Source organism: Mya arenaria, chromosome 7, assembly GCF_026914265.1.
Source record: "Mya arenaria isolate MELC-2E11 chromosome 7, ASM2691426v1".
In the NCBI taxonomy this organism is placed as follows: Eukaryota; Metazoa; Mollusca; class Bivalvia; order Myida; family Myidae; genus Mya; species Mya arenaria.
In genome coordinates this window covers 37,255,244-37,275,392 of record NC_069128.1, presented here as the reverse complement: position 1 = coordinate 37,275,392, position 20,149 = coordinate 37,255,244, and the positions used below count along the sequence as shown (strand labels likewise).

Sequence of the window (20,149 nt, the reverse complement as noted above, 5' to 3'; positions counted from 1 at the left end):
TTGGTCATTTGAAATCAGTTAAAAGCCTCTTTTGGAAATCATTCAAAGCCTCTTTTGGAAACCATTTAAAAGTCTTTTTTTGTGAATCCATTTGACAGCCTCTTTTGGAAACCATTTTGAAAGCCTCTCTTGGAAATACTTTCGAAAGTCTTTTTTGTAAATCATTTTGAAAGCCTCTTTTGGAAACCATTTTGAAAGCCTCTTTTGGAAATACTTTTGCAAGCGTCTTTGGAAATCATTTGAAAGCCCCTTTTGAAAGCCCCTTTTGAAAACCTCTTTGTAAATCATTTTGAAAGCCTCATTTTGAATGCCTTTTTTGGTAATCATTTTGAAAACCTCATTTAATTGAAAAGTGTTTTTTTGTGAATCTCTTTGTAAGCCTCTTTTGTAAATCATTTTGAAATCTTTTTTTGGAAATCATTTTCAAAGTCTCAGTTGGAAATCATTTGAAGCCTCTTAAGAAAATCATTCGTTTACACAGACAGACATTATACAGATCAAAAGTGCAACTAATATATTCCTTGGCTTGAGGTGGGGCATAAAATTCAAACAATATTCTAGCATAAGAGAGAACAGGAGTAAACATACAACATTGTCATCCTCGCGGCTCGACACGCTCTCTGAATGGAGTCGCTGCACGTGCTCGTGTTCCAGAACTTCGTCCCGCGGCTGAAAACAAACACTCATAGCGTGTAACACATCAAGTCGCTAGCAAGCGCAAAGGAGACTTCAGCTGCTGAGTTTTACAGCAAATAATATGCTTGGATAGAAATAACGCAGGGAATATAAGTGAGAAAAATTGGATAAAAACTCTTAATATTTAGTGCTCAGGGTAAAATAACTGAAACAATTTACTTCAAGTCCATTAATACGGCCTCTTAGTGTGCAGGTAATAATTTTAATCATATTCGCCGGCAAACAACTGCATACTTTTAATCTGTCATAACATTTGGTAAGCTATAACAAAACAGACTAATCAGAGAGTGTTTTTTTCAATCCATTTCCACTTTATTTTCACAAAAATATAAATTTCTTGTCACGTTTTTTATGTACACAAACACAGTTAAGTCACTTAAAATTCTATCTTACAGAAAGCTATTAATGACAAAACTGCACAGCAGATAAATTAATAAATCAAAAACCTCTACTCTAAATGACACCAAAAAGAAGTAAAAAAAGGTTGTGGTGAAAGCAGAAATAAATTGGAAATTATGTTGTTTTTTTACGATAACAAATTCAGTCTAGGTTAGTTTATGTTTGCCAATATGCATTTATAAATAGAAACATGATCATTATCATGGTTTTGAATTTGATGAATGCATATTAGCAAACATTAACCAGCTCAAAATAATGATTTGTCTAATGGCTAGCTAAGTGAATAAATTAAATGCACATCAATCTGGAAAAATACTGTCTCAGTGGACAAAATATAATTTTGAACACTAAGAGATATTCTTTTATATGGTCATTCAAGATTTTAGGATATTGTTTTAAAGCAGAGGAAACAGAATTTTTTGCAGAAACAGATTTTTTTTTTGTTTCTTTTAATGAAACATTGAACCCGCAATAAATTTCTCCATGGTCAAAGCTGAATCATACATGCCATATCCCCCGGAGGGGGATAAAATCCCCCGGAATTTCGACCCATCCCCAGGTCTCCCGGAGGGGGATGAAAATCCCCCGGAATTAAAGTGTTTAAAATTACGCAAATTTATCACAGGGTTTAATTATATATGCCTGTTTACAGTTATAATGCCCTTCCTGTCTTGAAGCTTAATTGGATTATCAACTGATGGTGTGTTTTAACAACACCTATTGGGTGACACTAATAAATCAGCAGGGCACATTTCATGTATTGTTTTGATTGAAACTGACAGAATTTGCGTAAGAAATGTCAATTAGACTGGTCAGATAAAAGGACGATTTTCATTGGTTAAAACTATAATTTTTATCCAATCAGAGAGGATGTAACAAATTAAAGCGTTCTTCATAACATGTGTCATTGTCATCAAAAGGATTGATAATTAAAATGTGACAGTAAATTATTCATTAAAGAAAAGGATTAAAATAACTAATAGACAATGCTGTTCTTTGTTATGCCTCACTAACATGTTTACATACATGACATTGACATATGTTTACATACATGACATTGACCTTCATCGCAAATATCGGAAAATAACAGAACTTCCAGAAGAGAAACTGAAAGTAGACAATTCGGATGAAATGACTTTTATTTATTTATTATGGTGGTGATGTTTTTATTTTTTGATCAATGCCAAAAGAAGATATGTTTATGAACTTAAACAATAAATTATGCATTTGCTTTTTATCAGAAGCAAACAAATCTGACTATTTGGGAATTGAAATGAAAAATATTGATAATTCATTCCATTCTCTCTATTAGTCTGAAAGTCATCATTTATGATCATAGGCAGCAGATTTTGTATCCAATTTTAGAGGAACGTAAGCCCATTAAATTGTCTCTGAAACATATTTTTCTGTGAAGTATTCTATTTTACAAGTGAGTGATTTTATTATGCAATATGGTTGTGTCTCATAAAAATATAGATGAAATGCTGGAAAAAGGGGTAAACAAGGTGAATTAGCATGTGTGTCCTGCCCGTAATGCTACATGGCGATGATGAAAATCCCCTGGTATGTGACCAAAATCCCCTTAAATTCTGGACATAATCCCCTCAGGAGCCTTTCAAAATTATGGCAATTTGTTTTTTTTCGTACTTGCGTCTTAAAATACTTTGAAATTTTGCTGAATTAGATCTGCTAAAAAATCCCCCTGAATGCTACCAAAATCCCCCTGAATTTTCAGACTTTTGTACAAATCCCCCTGAATGGTCTCCAGAAAATATAGCATGTATGCTGAATACATATTTTCAACTAAAGAGTTGAAGAGCAAAATACAATGATCCTCTGTCGTGTTACCCCAGTTAAAAAGAGAGATAACTTAACATTTTTTAAGCCAGAGTTATGGACCTTGCTATTCATATGAATATAATGTATACTAAGTTTCATGGTATGGGCCTTATATATATATTATTATTATAAGTTACGTGGTTAGTGGGTGACCCCCGATAAGGAATATACGGGGCAAAGGAAACCATATGGGACGAGAGAGGCAACCTGATTACATGTTTAAATGTTTCATTTAGTCATCGGAATATTCATCGAATCAGAAAATGGTACGATATAAATTTGGTGACCCAATTTGGGGTCACCGCGTTACCAGTCCAGGACCAATGGCGTTGCGTCATTTATGTTGGAGGCGTGATATAGGCATACATGTGCCTAGCTATGCATGTGCATATTATGTAAACTATATTTCATGTTATGAGCCCAGCCATACATGTGCAGTTTATGTTTACTTAGTCGAATACCCCCCGATACACACTACTCTATGCTTCCTTGTGTACTGTGGGCAATTTAGCTTGGAAAATCTCCTAATCATGAATAATTAATGAGGCAGTTTCATTGGTTCCGCAAAGTGCCAGATGCTTTACGGTTGAAAAATATTCTGACGATTGCCGGAGTTGAACCTTCTCAGTACAATAATATTTGGCAGTAGTCAAGACCACACAGCCAAGGAGGCTACTGACACTGTAAAGTTATAGAACAATATTTGAGTGTAACATGCGAATTCATTGGAAAAAGAGTTGTCTCTCTTACCTCATGCATATTCATTAAAACGAGATTTTGTCAGTCAATTGTCCCACAGTATGTATAAATTGTACAGAAGAATGTACCGTGGTTGCAGATGATACTTTGTTTCATGTGAATATGTTAAACCATTATTTTAAGCCTAAGCCAAGGCCTGACAACACCAAGGCTATCACGATACTTAAAGCTGCACTCTCACACATTGAGAGTTTTGACAACTTTTTTTTATTTTTTGTCTTGGAACGAACCTATTTTTGGGAAAATCCATGGAAACCAGTTATTTATTAAGACTGCTGACAAAAAATCAGATCGCAGATTTCTATATAAAAATCATTTATGCATTTTTCTTAAACCGGTTTAAGCCCGTTTGTAACGGTTTAAGCCATAAAACATTAATTTCGAACGGATATCTGAAAATCTGTGATCTGATTTTTGTCAGCAATCTTAAATCATTCAGTTTGCAAATATTTATGCGAAAATTTGCTCTTTCCAAAACAAAAAATAAAAAAAGTTGTTAAAATGGTCAATCTGTGAAAATGCAGCTTGAAATAATCAAGCAAATTATTGAATAATTGTAATAGAAAAATAGTGTCATCCAGAATAAGCATTTGCATGCCTGCAACTGCCATGCAACATTTAGGAGTTTAAAATTGGGTTGCTGGTACTTACAAAGTCATTATACCCAGTCTGATTGGTAAAACAATACAATCACATAAAAAAACAACTTATACTAAACATTTGCGTAAGCTAAAAAAAATTTTTTTTAATATACTGGGACAACTCAAGCGTATAAACAATGCTCTCTACTACTCACAACTAAATTAAAATCAAAGGTAAGGAACATACATATGATGGATAATCGAACCAATGTATTTATAAAAATAATGGAGCTGTTGCATGCAAATTCAAGAAGAAAAATGTGTTTTAAAAGATATTCTTTAATTATCTTAACAAATATGCTGTGCACAGAATGTGCATTATTAAAACTTTTAAATCGGTATCTTATTAGAAGCTATAAATTGTGTCCTTAGGTCTAGAAAGATCAAAAAAGTTTCTGGACTGTCGGTTCCTGAATTGTATCCCTTCAAGTTGTCATAATAAAGACACCTTTTTCAATGTATATTTCATGAACATCATTGTTTTTTTGAATTAACAATGGATATTTTTAAAATGCACTTATTTTTCCTTAAAATTGTATGCACCTGCTTCATAATATGCATGAATACTATGACTCGTGATATCTATTGAGTGCCAAAGGGCTTATCAGCATTTCATCATAAATCAAGTATTCTGGCAAAATTTAAATGCACGATATCCAGGCAAACACTAAACATACCTTAAACTGGTCATGCAGTTGTTGTAATTTTTCTTGTTCATGTTTACGAAGCTGATCCCTTCGTCGATCCAGCTCCAGGGACTGTTGAATCAAGCGTGCCACCTCACTTTTGCTTGGGTCCTTCTCTCGACCAATCACAAATCTGCATTAATATATGAGAAATTGAATTGACCAATCACAAACCTGCATTTATATATGCGAAATTAAACTGACCAATCACAAACCTGATTTAACATAACATAATGATTTGATTTGAATTGATCAATCACAAGTCTCAATTAAAGAATAATTAAAATTGGCCAATCACAAACTTGTATAAACATAAAAATATTGAAATAGATGAATTTCAAAACAGCATTTATATATAAACATTTAAAATATTCCAGTCAAAAGGCTCCATTAAAGTTCCAACTTTTTCTCTGACCAGTAAAGGCCATTGTAGCAGTTTATTTGCAAATATGCAAATATATTACTAAGAAAGGTTTATACATGCCCTGTACATATTTCATATTCAAATTCGCATTTTCTAAGGTGTTAAACATATTTTGATGTTTATTGTGTGTTTACTACTATGATTTAATTAGCGCTATTTTATTCGTGTCATTTTGATGTGATAAATGTTAGCATAAAATGAATATTAGTGTCTTATATAGTGATCATTGTGCACCTATTTCAGGAGTTGGATATTATGTGTCATAACTTTAAATTTTGTTGACGGTCTTAAGTTTAAAACCACAAGATCTCTCTTTCATTCTCACTCTCTCACAATGGCATAATCTATTATCAACATTACTCCACTCTACAACAATATCATAACATGAAACTACTGCCATGAGTTCCACCATCCTTTACTTCATAATAGAGTGCATCAGAAATGACATCATATCCTGGTATCAACCACTTCCTGTAACCCACCCGCTTTTCAAAACAATATCATGTCTATCTAATTTTTTGTCACATGACTACTTCTTGACCAATAAAAATGGTGGGGGAAAAAATCTAAAATGTTTGGAAACTGAAATATTATAAAATATTTTATCTTTATAAAATCCAAAATATAAAAATATTTAACTTAAATATAAAACAAATAACATTTACTTTTACATACCTGTCTGCATCCTCTTCACCATCACCCTTAGCCTTATTTGCTCCTTTGCCATCTTTTTTACTCTTATCCAAAGCTGGTTGAGCTACCTTAGTAGTGTCTTCCTCATCACTACTCTCACTACTACTAGAGTCAGATGAGCTGCTACTGCTGCTGCTTGAATCATCAGATGATTTACTACCCTTTTTCACATCAACAAAGGCATCTGCTGTGCACTTTTCATCAGAATCATCCTTTTTGACTTTTTTCCTTTTCTTAGTCCCATCCTTTTTCCTTCTCTTATCACTCAGCCATTTCTTTGTTTTACTTATCACCTTATCAACAATTCCCTTTTTGTGAGATTCTGGCTCAACATGTGAATCGCCTTTCTCTACTTCTCTTGAAGAACTTCTACTTCTAGATTTCTTGCCCTCAACACTAATATCTTTATCAAGGCCAATTTCCTCACCAATCTCTGTATCACTAGATGAAGCTGTACTTGACCTACTCCTCAGTGACACACCTGTCTCCACAGTAACATCAATAACGGTTGCATCTGACTTGTCAGCCCCTTCGCTACAACTGGATAGAGGGGACAAAGGTCCAATGTCAGGTTCCAGTTTATAATTATCTGGTATACGCTCAATCATGTCACTAGTGATGTAAATGGGCTCCTTAACATCGATTTCCCTTGAACCTTCGGGACTCTGCCAGGATAAATCAATTTCGGGTCTTTGGATCACAACATTCTCGTACATATGTGGTACAGCTACGTCATCATACAAATCAGCATCATGAGTTATTGCTTCTTCAATTCCTGTATCCCCTTCCTTGTCCTTGTCACTGCTGCTACAACTAACAGACTTTCTAGATAATGTTTTTTTCACTTGCAAATCATTTTCCTCATCTGAGCTATCATTGCTACTGGATGAGCTACTGGTGGATGACTTCCTAGAGGTTGGCGTGATCTGACTTTCAATGCTAGCCAGATCAACAGATCCTGTAGGCAGTTTGACAACAATATGCTCCAAATCAACTGGAACTGATTCCAAGGAGGCATTTATCCCTTCTTTAATTTGTACTTTATCTTCCGCATATTGTATACTGTCTTCTGAACTTGTGCTGCTTTTGCGCTTTTCAATATTTCTTTTATTCATCTGATTTTCTAGAATGATGTTTTTCAGTAATTCATCATCACTTTCCCCCAAATCTATGCATTCTGGTGCATACAATGCTGGCTCAAATGATAATTCCAACTCATTCTTAAGCTTGTTTTCTTTTTCAGGCATATTGGGCTTTGCATCATTTACTCTCTCAGTAGGTGCATCCTCTGTTTCATTTGACACGTCATACACCTGAATATCATAATCTGGAACAAAGTTGAAATCTTTGAATATACCACCTGAGTCTTTTTCATTAATATAGTCAAATGCTATAACATTACATGCAGGCAAGAGATATTCTATCTTTTTTTCTTTAAGATCTGTTAGTTTATCACTGTATAAATCATTGTCAGACTCATCCGACTTCGCCTCTTTGTCAGAATCTTCACCACTTGAAGAACTACTACTTGAACTTGAACAACTTGAACTTGTCTTTTTTCGGTCTTCCTTTGCAGTGTCCTTTGCTTCGCTAACATCTGTACTGTCATCGTCAAAAGAAGACCGGATCATTGTTTCAAGTACTGGTGCCTTAAATGGTAATGAATCTTCAATAACTGACTGCAATAATTCATCCTCAGTGTCATCAACATTTGGTTTATCCAATTTTGGTGATTTGCTTGATTCATTGTCGGAGTCACTTGAACTTGAGCTTTTAATTTTCTGATGCTTTACTTTGACATCATCTGGCCTTATCTCTTTGTCGTCTGTTTCACTATCGCTTTCACTTGAACTATTATCTCCCTTATGTTTTATTTCATCTTCTGTTTCGCTGTCATCTGAACTTGAAGATTTTGCCTCTTCTTCTGTACTCAGTTCTGGTTTGCATGGTTCAATTTCTAAACTTACTGTTACAGGAACCTCAGTGACTGAAGATGGAACATCAATCTTTGATTCATTTTCTCCAAGACGATGTTTTTCCACATCACTCTCATCAGAGCTAGATGATGAGCTTGATAATTGCTTTGGTTCCTGCAGTTCAGTTTCCCCATCACTTTCACTTGAGCTACTTAAACTTCTACTGGATGCTTTCTTTTCTTCTATGACATTTACTTCAATATCATTGACCTCAACACATTTATCACTTATATCAGAATCTGCATAATCCACAGTTACTTTTGGACTTTCAACTTCCTTCACACTAACCTCTATATAAGGCCTTGAAGGAACATCATTGTCCTTTTCATCTTCACATGATTGATATGCCTCAGATTCACTTGAACTAGAGCTAGAACTTGTACTTTTTTGCTTTGAAATGAATGGTGCCATCTTTACTTCTTTTTCTGAGTCACTGCTTTCAGAGGTGCCCGATGATGAACCATGCAGTTTCTTTAATAGTTTATTCTCCTTTGGCATAGAATGACTCAACTTTAAGACTGTTTCAGGCTGCATGTATTTTTCTTTGTCACCTTGGTCTGAACTGCTACTAGAACTAGATGCGCTTTCTCTTTTAAATACTTCATCTTGATGAGGCACATCTGCAACAACCTCAGCTTGCATAGGATTTATTTCTACTTCAATTTCAGGCTGTTTGTTAATTTCTTTGTCACTATGTTCAGAATTACTTGATGAACTTGATGAAGAGCTTCTGTGTTTTGTTGACAACTCATCATGCTTAGGTACTTTAAAAATGTTCTGAGTTTGAAGTGGGGTTGTTTCTATATTGAGTTCAGCTTGTTTATCTGGCTCTACATCACTCTCCTCTGAACTGCTAGTTGAACTGGATGAAGATTTCCTATGCAATTTCAAGAGTTCATCATGACTCAGCATGCCTCGTGTAAGCTTTACTTCAAGTGGAGTTTGATCTTTACTTAGAACAGATTTTCTATATTTCTCTGAGTCATTCTCTTCTGAACTGCTTGATGAACTGGATGAAGAGCGTTTATGTTTCTTTGACAGTTTGTCCTTACTTGGCTTATCAAGAGTTATTTCAGTTTGCACTGGATCTACTTCAATATTAACTTCAAGTTGTTTATCTTTCTCTGTGTCACTTTCTCCTGAACTACTTGAACTGGAAGAGCTTCTTTGTTTCTTTGACAGGTCTGGTCTATCAAATGTAATTTCAGCTTGAGGAACAGTTATTTCACCTCTTATTTCTTGTTGTTTGTCTTTCTCTTTGTCACTTTCTAAATTACTTGAAGAATTGGAACTGGAAGAGCTCCTCTGTTTCTTTGAGAGCTCTGGTTGATCAAATGATATTTTAGCATGAGGAACAGTTATTTCACCTGTTATTTCAGGTTGTTTGCCCTTCTCTGTGTCACTTTCTCCTGAACTACTTGAAGAACTGGACGAACCCCTTTGTTTCTTCAACAGCTCGGGTTTATCAAATGCTATGTCAGCTTTAGGAACAGTTATTTCACCTCCTATTTCAGGTAATTTGTCCTTCTCTGTGTCACATTCTCCTGAACTACTTGAAGAACTGGACGAACCCCTTTGTTTCTTCAACAGCTCGGGTTTATCAAATGCTATGTCAGCTTTAGGAACAGTTATTTCACCTCCTATTTCAGGTAATTTGTCCTTCTCTGTGTCACATTCTCCTGAACTACTTGAAGAACTGGATGAGCTCCTTTGTTTCTTCAACAGCTCGGGTTTATCAAATGCTATGTCAGCTTTAGGAACAGTTATTTCACCTCTTATTTCAGGTTGTTTGTCCTTCTCTGTGTCACTTTCTCCTGAACTACTTGAAGAACTGGACGAGCTCCTATGTTTCTTCAACAGCTCGGGTTTATCAAATGCTATGTCAGCTTTAGGAACATTTATTTCACCTCCTATTTCAAGTTGTTTGTCCTTCTCTGTGTCACTTTCTCCTGAACTACTTGAAGAACTGGACGAGCTCCTTTGTTTCTTCAACAGCTCGGGTTTATCAAATGCTATGTCAGCTTTAGGAACATTTATTTCACCTTTTATTTTAGGCAGTTTGTCCTTCTCTGTGTCAGTTTCCCCTGAACTACTTGAAGAACTGGATGAGCTCCTATGTTTCTTTGACAGCTCTAGTTTATCAAATGCTAGTTCAGCTTTAGGAACAGTTATTTCACCTTTTATTTTAGGCAGATTGTCCTTCTCTGTGTCACTTTCTCCTGAACAACTTGAACTGGAAGAGCTTCTTTGTTTCTTTGACAGGTCTGGTCTATCAAATGTAATTTCAGCTTGCGGAACAGTTATTTCACCTCTTATTTCTTGTTGTTTTTCCTTCTCTTTGTCTCTTTCTAAATTACATGAAGAACTGGAACTGGAAGAGCTCCTCTGTTTCTTTGACAGCTCAGGTTTATCAAATGCTATGTCAGCTTTAGGGACAGTTATTTCACCTTTTATTTTTGGCGGTTTGTCCTTCTGTGCGTCACTTTCTCCTGAACTACTTGAAGAACTGGAACTGGAAGAACTTCTTTGTTTCTTGAACAGCTCAGGTTTATCAAATGCTATGTCAGCTTTAGGAACTGTTATGTCACCTTTTATCTTAGGCAATTTGTCCTTCTCTGTATCACTTTCTCCTGAACTACTTGAAGAACTGGACGAGCTCCTTTGTTTCTTTGACAGCTCAGGTTTATCAAATGCTATGTCAGCTTTAGGAACAGTTATGTCACCCTTTATCTTAGGCAGTTTGTCCTTATCTGTTTCACTTTCTCCTGAACTACTTGAACTGGAAGAAGAACTCGAGTGTTTCTTTGACAACTCATCTTGTTTGGGCATGACAACTGTTATCCCAACTTCAGAGGGAGTCATCTTTATATTCAATCCAGGTTGTGTTGGAGATTTTGGAACGCCTTCACCATCTGAATCATTTTCTTCATCAGCAAGGTAAGCAGTGTCTTTTTCTGTGTTATTGTGTTCCTTAGCATTTGACGGTGCATGATGATCTACATAGGACTCTTTTAAAAACATTGGACCTTCATTTACATCCAAAAACGTTCCTGGAGTATCAATAGACAATGCATATGTATCTGTGCCATCTTTTCCAGAGTTCCTTGTCTCGTTGTTATCCGGTTGTTTTTCATCATCATTCCTGCTCTCATTATTTAAATCTTCATTTGAGTTAGTATCACTTGAAGTTGTTTTAGAAGTGTCTCTATTATCATCATCTTTGTCTGATTCTGAGCTACTTTTTGAATCTGAAGAACTACTAGAAGATGAACTGTCAGTTTTTGTTCTTTTCTTTTTCTTCTTTTTCCTTTTACTTCTTTTCTTCTTTATTGTTGCTTCTTTTAGAACAGGTTCACCAGTTTTAGATTTATCTTGACTTTCGGTAGACTCAGAGCTACTGCTATTCATGTCTTTTTCAAGTTCTTTTATGATGTCTTTCAATCCTTCTTTAAGATCACCTTTTTCTATTTCTGCTGATGATTGGGAAGATGGCGACGAGGTATTTACTTGTTCCAAACTCTTCTTTTGAATTACGTTATCATCATTTGAGAAAGTTTCATTTTTAATTGATTTGTTATCATTATTCAAATCCATATTCGTAACATTTTTGTCACTTATTGAATCCTTATTTTCAGACTCAGTTTTGCCTGGCTTTGGTAATTTCGATTTAACAACTTTAAAAATCGAATTGCATTTGTTAATATTTTTTCTTTGCTCTTTTCTATATTCAGATTCTTGAGGTTTCGATTTTTCAGGCACAATACCAGCCAATTGCTCAGACTCAATAACAGCTGACTGGTCAGAATCAATAACAGGGGACTGCTCAGAATCAGATGTTGTACTACTACAGCTACTAGAACTTGAGCTAGATTTCACTTTTTTTATTTCATCAGATTTTGCTTCCTCTTTATCATCAGACTTTGATGGAACACTTTCTTGTTGACATGTCTGGACTGGTAATACTGTATCCTCCACAACTTCAGTGGATGCATCACTTTCAGATTTAGGTTTATAAGCCATCTTTTCAACAACAGATAGTATTGATCGCCTCTTTGATGGTTTTCTTTCCAAACTCCTGTTCTTGTCATCTTTTGGCAGAGGTGGTTTACCTTCAATGATTTTATCTTTTTCTTGAGGGGAGTTTTTGCTTACTTCTTCAAGTGAGCTCTGGGCTGACAAGGGTCTGACAGTAACATCAATCTTTGGCAAATCTTTTGTTGGTGTGGGTGGTCTTGATGAGGGTGATCCAGAACGTACGCTATTTTGTCTCTCTTTCTTCATTTCCTCTTTTTCTTCCCTGCTTTTCCTTAATGAATGAGGTCGTACTTTAATTTCAAAAGAATCTTTCCTTTTTATTTTCGGAGATGGCGGCTTTCCACTAGGTTCCTGCCAGATGTTGCGTGGTCTTTCTGATTCTGGCGATTGTTGTCTAGTAGGAGATGACATGGCCAATGAACGTCTTGGAGAACCCTCACGCTTTTTTAATGAGTCTCTTCTCTTTATTTCCTGCTTTTTTTCTTCTTCCTCTCTTTCTTCATCAGAGGATGTAGGTTTCTTATCAAGAGCTTTGATTTCAACAAGAACTTTGTCTTTAAATGAATTATTTCTTTTCACACCCTTGCCTTGGTCATCATCTGGACTTTGAACCTCTTTATTGAACTGTAAATCTGGCTTTGGGTCCAAAGGTTTTACCTCTAAGCTAAGCTTATGTGGTGTTTTTAAGGGCCTTGACCTAGAGGCAAGTTCAGTGTGAGGTATTTCTGGTTCAGACGATCTATATTTGGTGTCAACAGACGCTGGTTTTATGTCTATTTTCCTATCACTTGGTGGTTTTTTGTTTTGTGAATGCCTTCTTATTATTGGCCTTCCTGCAAAAATGGATGATGGTGTCACAGTGGATTGACTTCTAGTCGTTGTTGGACCATTTGACAGATCTTTAACAGTATCTTTGAGAATGATCTGGCTTTCTATGTCTGCATCTGTCTTGACAGGATTGGGTTTGTTATCTATGACAAAGTTGGCTGTCATTGATATCGGGATAGATCTTACTGGCTGAAATTGCTCCTGTTTCACTTTGTCCTCCTCAGTTTCTTTTTCATAGGGTTTAGATGGTTGTGATAATTTCCTGATGTAGTCAGCCACTGACCCAGCGGATGAAGATTTTGGCAAAGAATCCTGCAATTTCTTCATATGATCCCCTGGTGGAGAAAGTGGTGTCTTGGACAGAAATGGTGAAGATATTTTACTTGGTGTTTGTGTATCTCTTTTTTCAGGCTCATTGTTTGTACTTTTCCTGTTCCACATGCTCATCTTTTTCTTGAAGTCTGTAGGAGATTCACACCCTGAGCTAGACTCAAAGGAATCTTCAAACTCATCCACCTTTTTTCTGGTTGGTCTTGTTGAAAACTGCAGTTGTCTGAACATTGCAAGTCTCTTTGCTTTCTTTGCTTCAGCATCAATGTCACTTGTTGGTGTTGTAGGTGGGGTGGGTATCTGTTCAGGCCCATCATCTTGTTTTCTTGCCTCTTGCTCTCTTTTCTGTTCTTCCAGTATTGCTGTCACAGACTCAGCCATTTTCTTTGACATTAAGGCAGCCTTTTTCATTAACTCTTTGTCAACGCTTTTTAAAAGTTTGATTGTTTTATTGTCATCTTCCACTTCATCTTCTTTAGCTGTACTAGACCATTCCAGCCTAATATCTGCAGCAAATGCAGGTCTGGCCTTTATTTCTCCACCACTTTCATCTGACATGCTCCTATCCATTCCATCAGATGGAACTTCTATCTTCAATGGGACTTCTGAGCATAAGGGAGCAGCTTGCTTCAGAAAAATAACTGAATGTTCTGGCTCTGACATATGAACATTCTTTTCATTTTCACCTCCAGTTGTTCTGGAATTATCAATCTCATCAGGCTTTTCCCCCTTTTCTTGGTTTGCTTTTGAATCATCACTTTGCATTAAATCCTTATTAGATGTATGATCTTCCTCGTCAGAACTGCTGGAATCTTCACTAGATGAACTTGAACTTGAAGAAGAGTCTTTTTCTTTCAATTCAGAAATTTTAGGTTTAGTTTCTAAACCTTGAATAATGCTAGTTTCTAGGTCAACTGTTTGTTTATCTTCAGGAATGTTCGCAGATAGTATCTTTAGAGACAATTGATCTTTTTCTGGCATGATACTCTTGTTTACTTCTAATTTTTCTATAAGTATCTCTGATGGCTCCTTATGAAAGATTTCTTCATTATCATTTTTGTCTTTTTCACTTTCCTCAGAATCTGCGGATTCTTTGACATTGTCCTTTATAAGTCCTGTGTAAGGCAAAATATTATCTTCTTCTTTGTCACTTTCATCAGAAGATGATGATGAGGATGACCCAGATTTCTTTCTTTCAGGAGAAGTGTCCTCACTATTAGCAACTAGTACACCTTTACTGTTGTTTATGTCTTGTGTATTCTCATTAATATTGTCTTTAGGTGGTATAATGATCTTTTCTGGTGTACTTCTAGCAAAATCTTCCTTTAGTTGAGTGATTGCTAGCGCATTTTCAGGATCAATTTCAACACTGACATTTCCTTGTTGAGATTTGTTTATGTCTCTTTCTTCATGATCACTTTCTTCTTCCGAGAAGGAGGAATGTGATGGCTTTCTTTCAGCAAAACTATCAATTTCTTTAGTGTTGTCATCTTTTTTCTTAGACCCATCTTTGTTATGATCATCTCTTTCCCCATCACTGTCTGAAGATGCAAGTTCTATTTTTGTTAACTTTGGTGGTTCAGATACTGGTAAAGCTGGTGCTTCATCTTCTGAGGATGAAGAAGATGATGAACTAGAACCTGAGGATTTCCTTCTCGAATCTGACCCATGTTTAGGCGGTTCAATCAAGGAAACTTCTTGGCTACATTCAACTTCATGTGTATCAATTTGAGTAATTGGTTCATGTTGTATACCTGGTTCACTTTCTTCTTTTCTATTGGTGGGTACAATTTTATTCTTTCCTTCTTCATTTTCTGTTTCTTTGTGTTCAGTTTCAACAATATCATTTTTATCTGCAACTATAAAAGAAGTCTCCATTCTTGCTTGACTATCCGGTGTCTCAGTTTCAGGTTTATTTGGTAATGTCTTTACAATATCTTCCACTGGTAATGTTTTCTCTTCAGTATTGTCCCTTATAACATTATTCTTGTCAGTATCTTTATCACTTGCTTCAGAATCAGATTCAGATTCGGAACTCGTGCTGCTGCTAGAATCTGACTTTTCTGAATGTTTTTCTGCTCGTAATTTCTCATCCTCAGCATGGTCATCAGACATTTCTGGATGGTCGTGTTTTACAGGTAGTTTATCAGGAACATTGTCTGTGTCTCCCAAATCAACCACTAATTTATTATCATCTATTTCCTCACTCACATTATCAGGTGATTTATTTTCTTGAACCTTATCATCAAGTTCTTTGAAATCCGGAAGTGCTTCAGACACATCCTTTGTTAGTTCTTTAACAGAACATTTTTCACCTTCCTCTTCTTTGTCAACATTACCATCTTCACTTTTGTTTTCACAGTTTTCACTTGAGCTAGATGATGCTGATCCACTATCTGATTCCTCCTTCTCTTTGCTTTCAATAGCATTTCTATAACTCTCTATAAGACCAATAGAATCTGTAAGATTATATTCATCTGGTTGTGGTTCTCGCTCAGTGTACAAACCTTGACTGGGTTCAATTTCAACACTGATTTCATCCTCTGTTGTTTTATCTGGTTCTGAATATTTGGCTCTCTCAACTGCAGCCTCCAAATCTGATTCAATCTCCTTCACAATTGATGGTAACTGGTTGTCTACTTCAATCAAAAGACCGGGATTATCTTTGATATCTGTTAATATGTGGGAGACAATTTCTTCAGCAAGATTTTCCACGTTTTCTTTTTCCACTGAATTAGTTGAAGATCGCCTGGATGACGATGAAGAAGATGAAGAGGAGCTTGATGATTCAATCTCCTTCACAATTGATGGTAACTGGTTGTCTACTTCAATCAAAAGACTGGGATTATCTTTGATATCAGTTAATATGTGGGAGACCATTTCTTCGGCAAGATTTTCCACGTTTTCTTTGTCCACTGAATTAGCTGAAGATCGCCTGGATGATGACGAAGAAGATGAAGAGGAGCTCGATGAAGTGCTTTGTGATCTTGACTGTTTTATTTCTTTATCATTAACAGCGTAAGTTTTTTCCATGGGTTCAGCATCCTTATCTTCAATTACTTCGACATTTAATAGCGCTATGTTACCTTTGTTAAGTTCAGCATTCAAAACATTAACAGTTTCCTGAGTTTGCAAATCATCAGTTACCAAGTCTTTTTCAACAGCTGGCACATTATTATCTTGAGATTCTAAACCTGGCACTTCTATTTCTGATTTGTCAATTCCATGCGGAAGAGTTTCAATACCACTGTCATGACTTGGAAATATCAATGAACTGTATGATTCTGTACTGGCCTCTAACTGACTAGATTTTTTATCACAAACATCTTCAGTTTCTATCACAGATGGTTCCTTAACATCTTCAGTGTCAATATCCTCATGATCAACAACATCATCACCCACTGTAGTTGCAGCTACAGCGGTTATACCTGCGCTAACTATAGCCTGCAAAACCGCTCCTCTCTTACCCGACTGAAAATCTTCCATTTCTTCCATACAGATGTCTTTAAAACTTCTTGATTCCAGTTCATCAAGTTCTAGAACTTTTTGATTGTCTTTAAACATTTCTTCAAAGTCATCATCAATGTCCTCAACAGTATCTTGCCTGATTTCCAAAGTATTCCCTGAGTTTTCAGATTCCGCAATAAGTGCTTGTTTCTTATCATTGTCAAAGCCTACTGTCTCCAAGGTTCCCATATCATCTTGCTTATCAAAATTTTGTTCTTTTTTCTTAGGAGTAGCGATCCAGTCTAAATAGCCTGGGGGCGGTTCGGGAGGATCATGGAGATTTTTGTCCCTAAAATGCGCATGAAACTCAGCGAGGTAGGTAGCAACACAAAATCTATCAGGCGCTTCTAGGGCTACCATATCTTCTGGGTCTAACATTCGTGTAATTCCAAACTCACGTTCTGCGATAGAAAATGCCAGCTCGTTGTTTTTGTACACATCATCTGGATGGAGAGAATAGTAATCCACAAGGTCGGGGCGCAAACGAGACACTAGTGCGCAAAACGCTAGACCGTTACGCCATGAGGAGGCCATGTTGCGAACTTCCAACCCCGCAAAACCATCTGTCATTTTCAGGCTCCATAAATAGAGCCCTCTGACCTTTCCTGGCATTTTCTATTTTTACTCAATATTCTTAATCACGTAACCAAACTTAAAACAGTTTCAGGTCCTTGACATCAAGCAATATAAAAAGTCACATATGAAAGATCATGATTATTTTCTCATTATCATAATTAAACTCATTTAGATTTCATCTTTCACAATCACAGCCAGAAGACATCCTTTCAGCTCAGATAACTCACTGACACATCACTGATTGTTTTAATTAAATCAAACCGAAAATCACTGTGACATTTTTCGCAAAGCAGAGTATTCAAATAGTATATACATTAGTGAGTTTTAATCCACTGGTGTTTTATTCCATTGAAAACTCCCCACTTTTTGTCTCTTCATCTTTGGTCTGAAATATACACCAAAAATAATTAAAATGATGTCACCGTAAAAATAATATTTCATGAAATATGCATTTATGAATTGAATACCCTTACAATCATAACAGGAACTCACGACTCTAGGCAAATATGATATGTAAACATGCATTATTACATTGTGGTAAGGTGTAAAATTCCAATGCCTCATTAAACTTCATGCATTTGTAGTTAAAGAACAATACAAAAATATCAGCAGTACTATATTAATATTTCAATAATGTCAGCATAATGCATTTATCTCGAATCTTTATATGGTACTTAAGTCATGATGTAGTGAGTTTTAATGCATGGAAAAATTACATTGGCGAACAGTGTCAGATGAACAATATTTGAGCATACAAATCTTCTGTAAAAAAAAAATTAATATAAATTTTATATAGGTTTATAAAAAAAACTTGAATGTCAGCAATGTGCATTTATTTATACAGCAATTTTAAATGAAAGCTATGAATAGTACTCAAATGACCAATTGCATCTTTCATGTAAGGCAGTTTATAAATAAAATTCCAGCCAGTTCACACTATAAAGATCCAAGCCAAGGAGCTAGATGTCTTTGACTCGAATTCAAAAGCAAACAGTATTTGCAATTTAATCACAGAACCAGACAGTCCAAAAAACATTTGACTGAAATAATTACAAACCATGAAAAGTTTGCTCTGGTAAAAAACACAAATCTAACAAAGTGTAAAAAATTATCAAAAAGCAAGTATTTGAGGTAATTCAGTTTCATAATCCTATCCTATCCAAAAAAGGCAGCTTGACCGAACCTGCAACCATTCTATGATTGAAATTGAAGTACGCTCCATTTAAATCAAAGCCACAAAGGTACTTGTGTACAACTCATATTTCAAAAAGCAAAGACTTAATACTCTGATTCACAAAACCACATCCTTTTCCGAACTTCAAAAGACACTGCAAAAAAAATCCACCCATTTGACAATAGTAGGAACACACACTGATTTTAAAGCAGCTGCTGTACTCTCACTAATTCAATGTTTTGACAACTTTTTTAATTTTTGTCTTGGAATGAGCCAATTTTTGCGAAAATCCATGGGAACGAGTTATATAAGACAGCTGAGAAAAAATTAGATTGCAGACTTTTATGTTTAAGTTAAAAAATTGATGTTTAATGCATTTTTCTTAAACCGTTAGTAACGATTTAAGGCATAAAACATTACTTTTCAAACAGATATATGAAAATCTGCGATCTGATCTTTGGTCAGCAATCTTATAGCATTGGTTTTCATATATTTACTCAAAAGTTTGCTCATTCCAAGACAAAAAATTAAAAAGTTGTCAAAACGGTTAATCTGTGAGAGTGCAGCTTTAAGCTGAGCTGTGAAAAAGTTCCATGTTAAGGAAGCAACAATTACCACTAATCCGGTCACCAAGAATCACATCCAATTCGAAACGATGGTTTGAGTGAAACTGACAGCACCCACCCTTTTGACCGCAATAAGTTTGCGCCATAAAAATCTTAGGACCTCACTCTCCAATGATAACATTTACGTTCCCATAAACACAATACAAACACGAGCCTCTACTTCAGTTTTATCACATTTTAATATCATTTGCATGTTGTAAATACCTTTGCAAATCAACCACAAAATTTTAAAACAACACAAAAATGTTAAAAATTCCTCCCCTTATTTGGTTTAAAGAATTTGAGCCCAGATGATATATCAAAGATTAAAGATTAGGGTAAGTGGAAACTAAAGTTTGTAATTAGATACATAATTAAGGTAACAACAGACCTAAATTAAGGTACGGCCTCACTTAATCACCTTAAAAGGAGAAATATAATGCTCACAACATCTTACTTCATCAAAACGCAGATAAAATATAATAGCATTTGTTTAAGTTAAAACAAAACTTTACATTCAAAACGAAATGCGAAACCATTTTAAGCTGATATATGGCGAGTTTCATTTACTTCAAATACATAAATTTTGTTTATCAGCAAAACACTGAATATATTTAATATATCACTTTTTCTTTTAAATCCGCACTATGTAAACACTGAACTTTTAAGGGAATGTGTTTATTGAAACTGTCTTAACATATATTGACTGGCAGTTAAAAATCCAAATGACTTATGCCGTTCGTTTTGCGAGTCAACACTAAATTTGCATAGAAAACTCTTACATATCATGAATTGTTTTGCGACACAAGCGAATGAATATTTCAAAACAAGTCATTTGAAAATTGTTTACCAAACTTGCATCAATCAACATAAAACCTTGTTATGCTTTTTTTACCCACCAGATGTTAAAAATGTGCAAATACAAATGTGACATTTAAAGGAAGAGAACAACCATAAATTTCAAATGAAAACCTCAGCAGG

The 20,149-nt window shown here is 35.4% G+C and overlaps 1 protein-coding gene across 5 annotated transcripts in view; it reads right to left on the bottom strand.

Annotated features, from left to right (window-relative positions):
• LOC128240723 (serine-rich adhesin for platelets-like) overlaps positions 1–19,942 on the bottom strand; it is a 40,991-nt gene extending 21,049 nt beyond the window's left edge. For 2 of the 5 annotated variants that reach the window (XM_052957514.1, XM_052957519.1), the window contains exons 1-5: positions 19,179–19,940; positions 6,120–17,774; positions 5,012–5,153; positions 4,345–4,362; positions 589–669 (exon numbers count right to left, since the gene is read on the bottom strand). In XM_052957514.1, coding sequence (XP_052813474.1) covers positions 589–669; positions 4,345–4,362; positions 5,012–5,153; positions 6,120–17,425 — 11,547 coding nt within the window. In that variant the 5' untranslated portion in view covers positions 17,426–17,774; positions 19,179–19,940. Of the gene's footprint in view, positions 1–588; positions 670–4,344; positions 4,363–5,011; positions 5,154–6,119; positions 17,775–19,178 lie in introns of all 5 variants that reach the window. The other 3 variants (XM_052957516.1, XM_052957518.1, XM_052957517.1) reach the window with 3 other exon arrangements.
• Between the last annotated feature and the right edge of the window lie 207 nt (positions 19,943–20,149).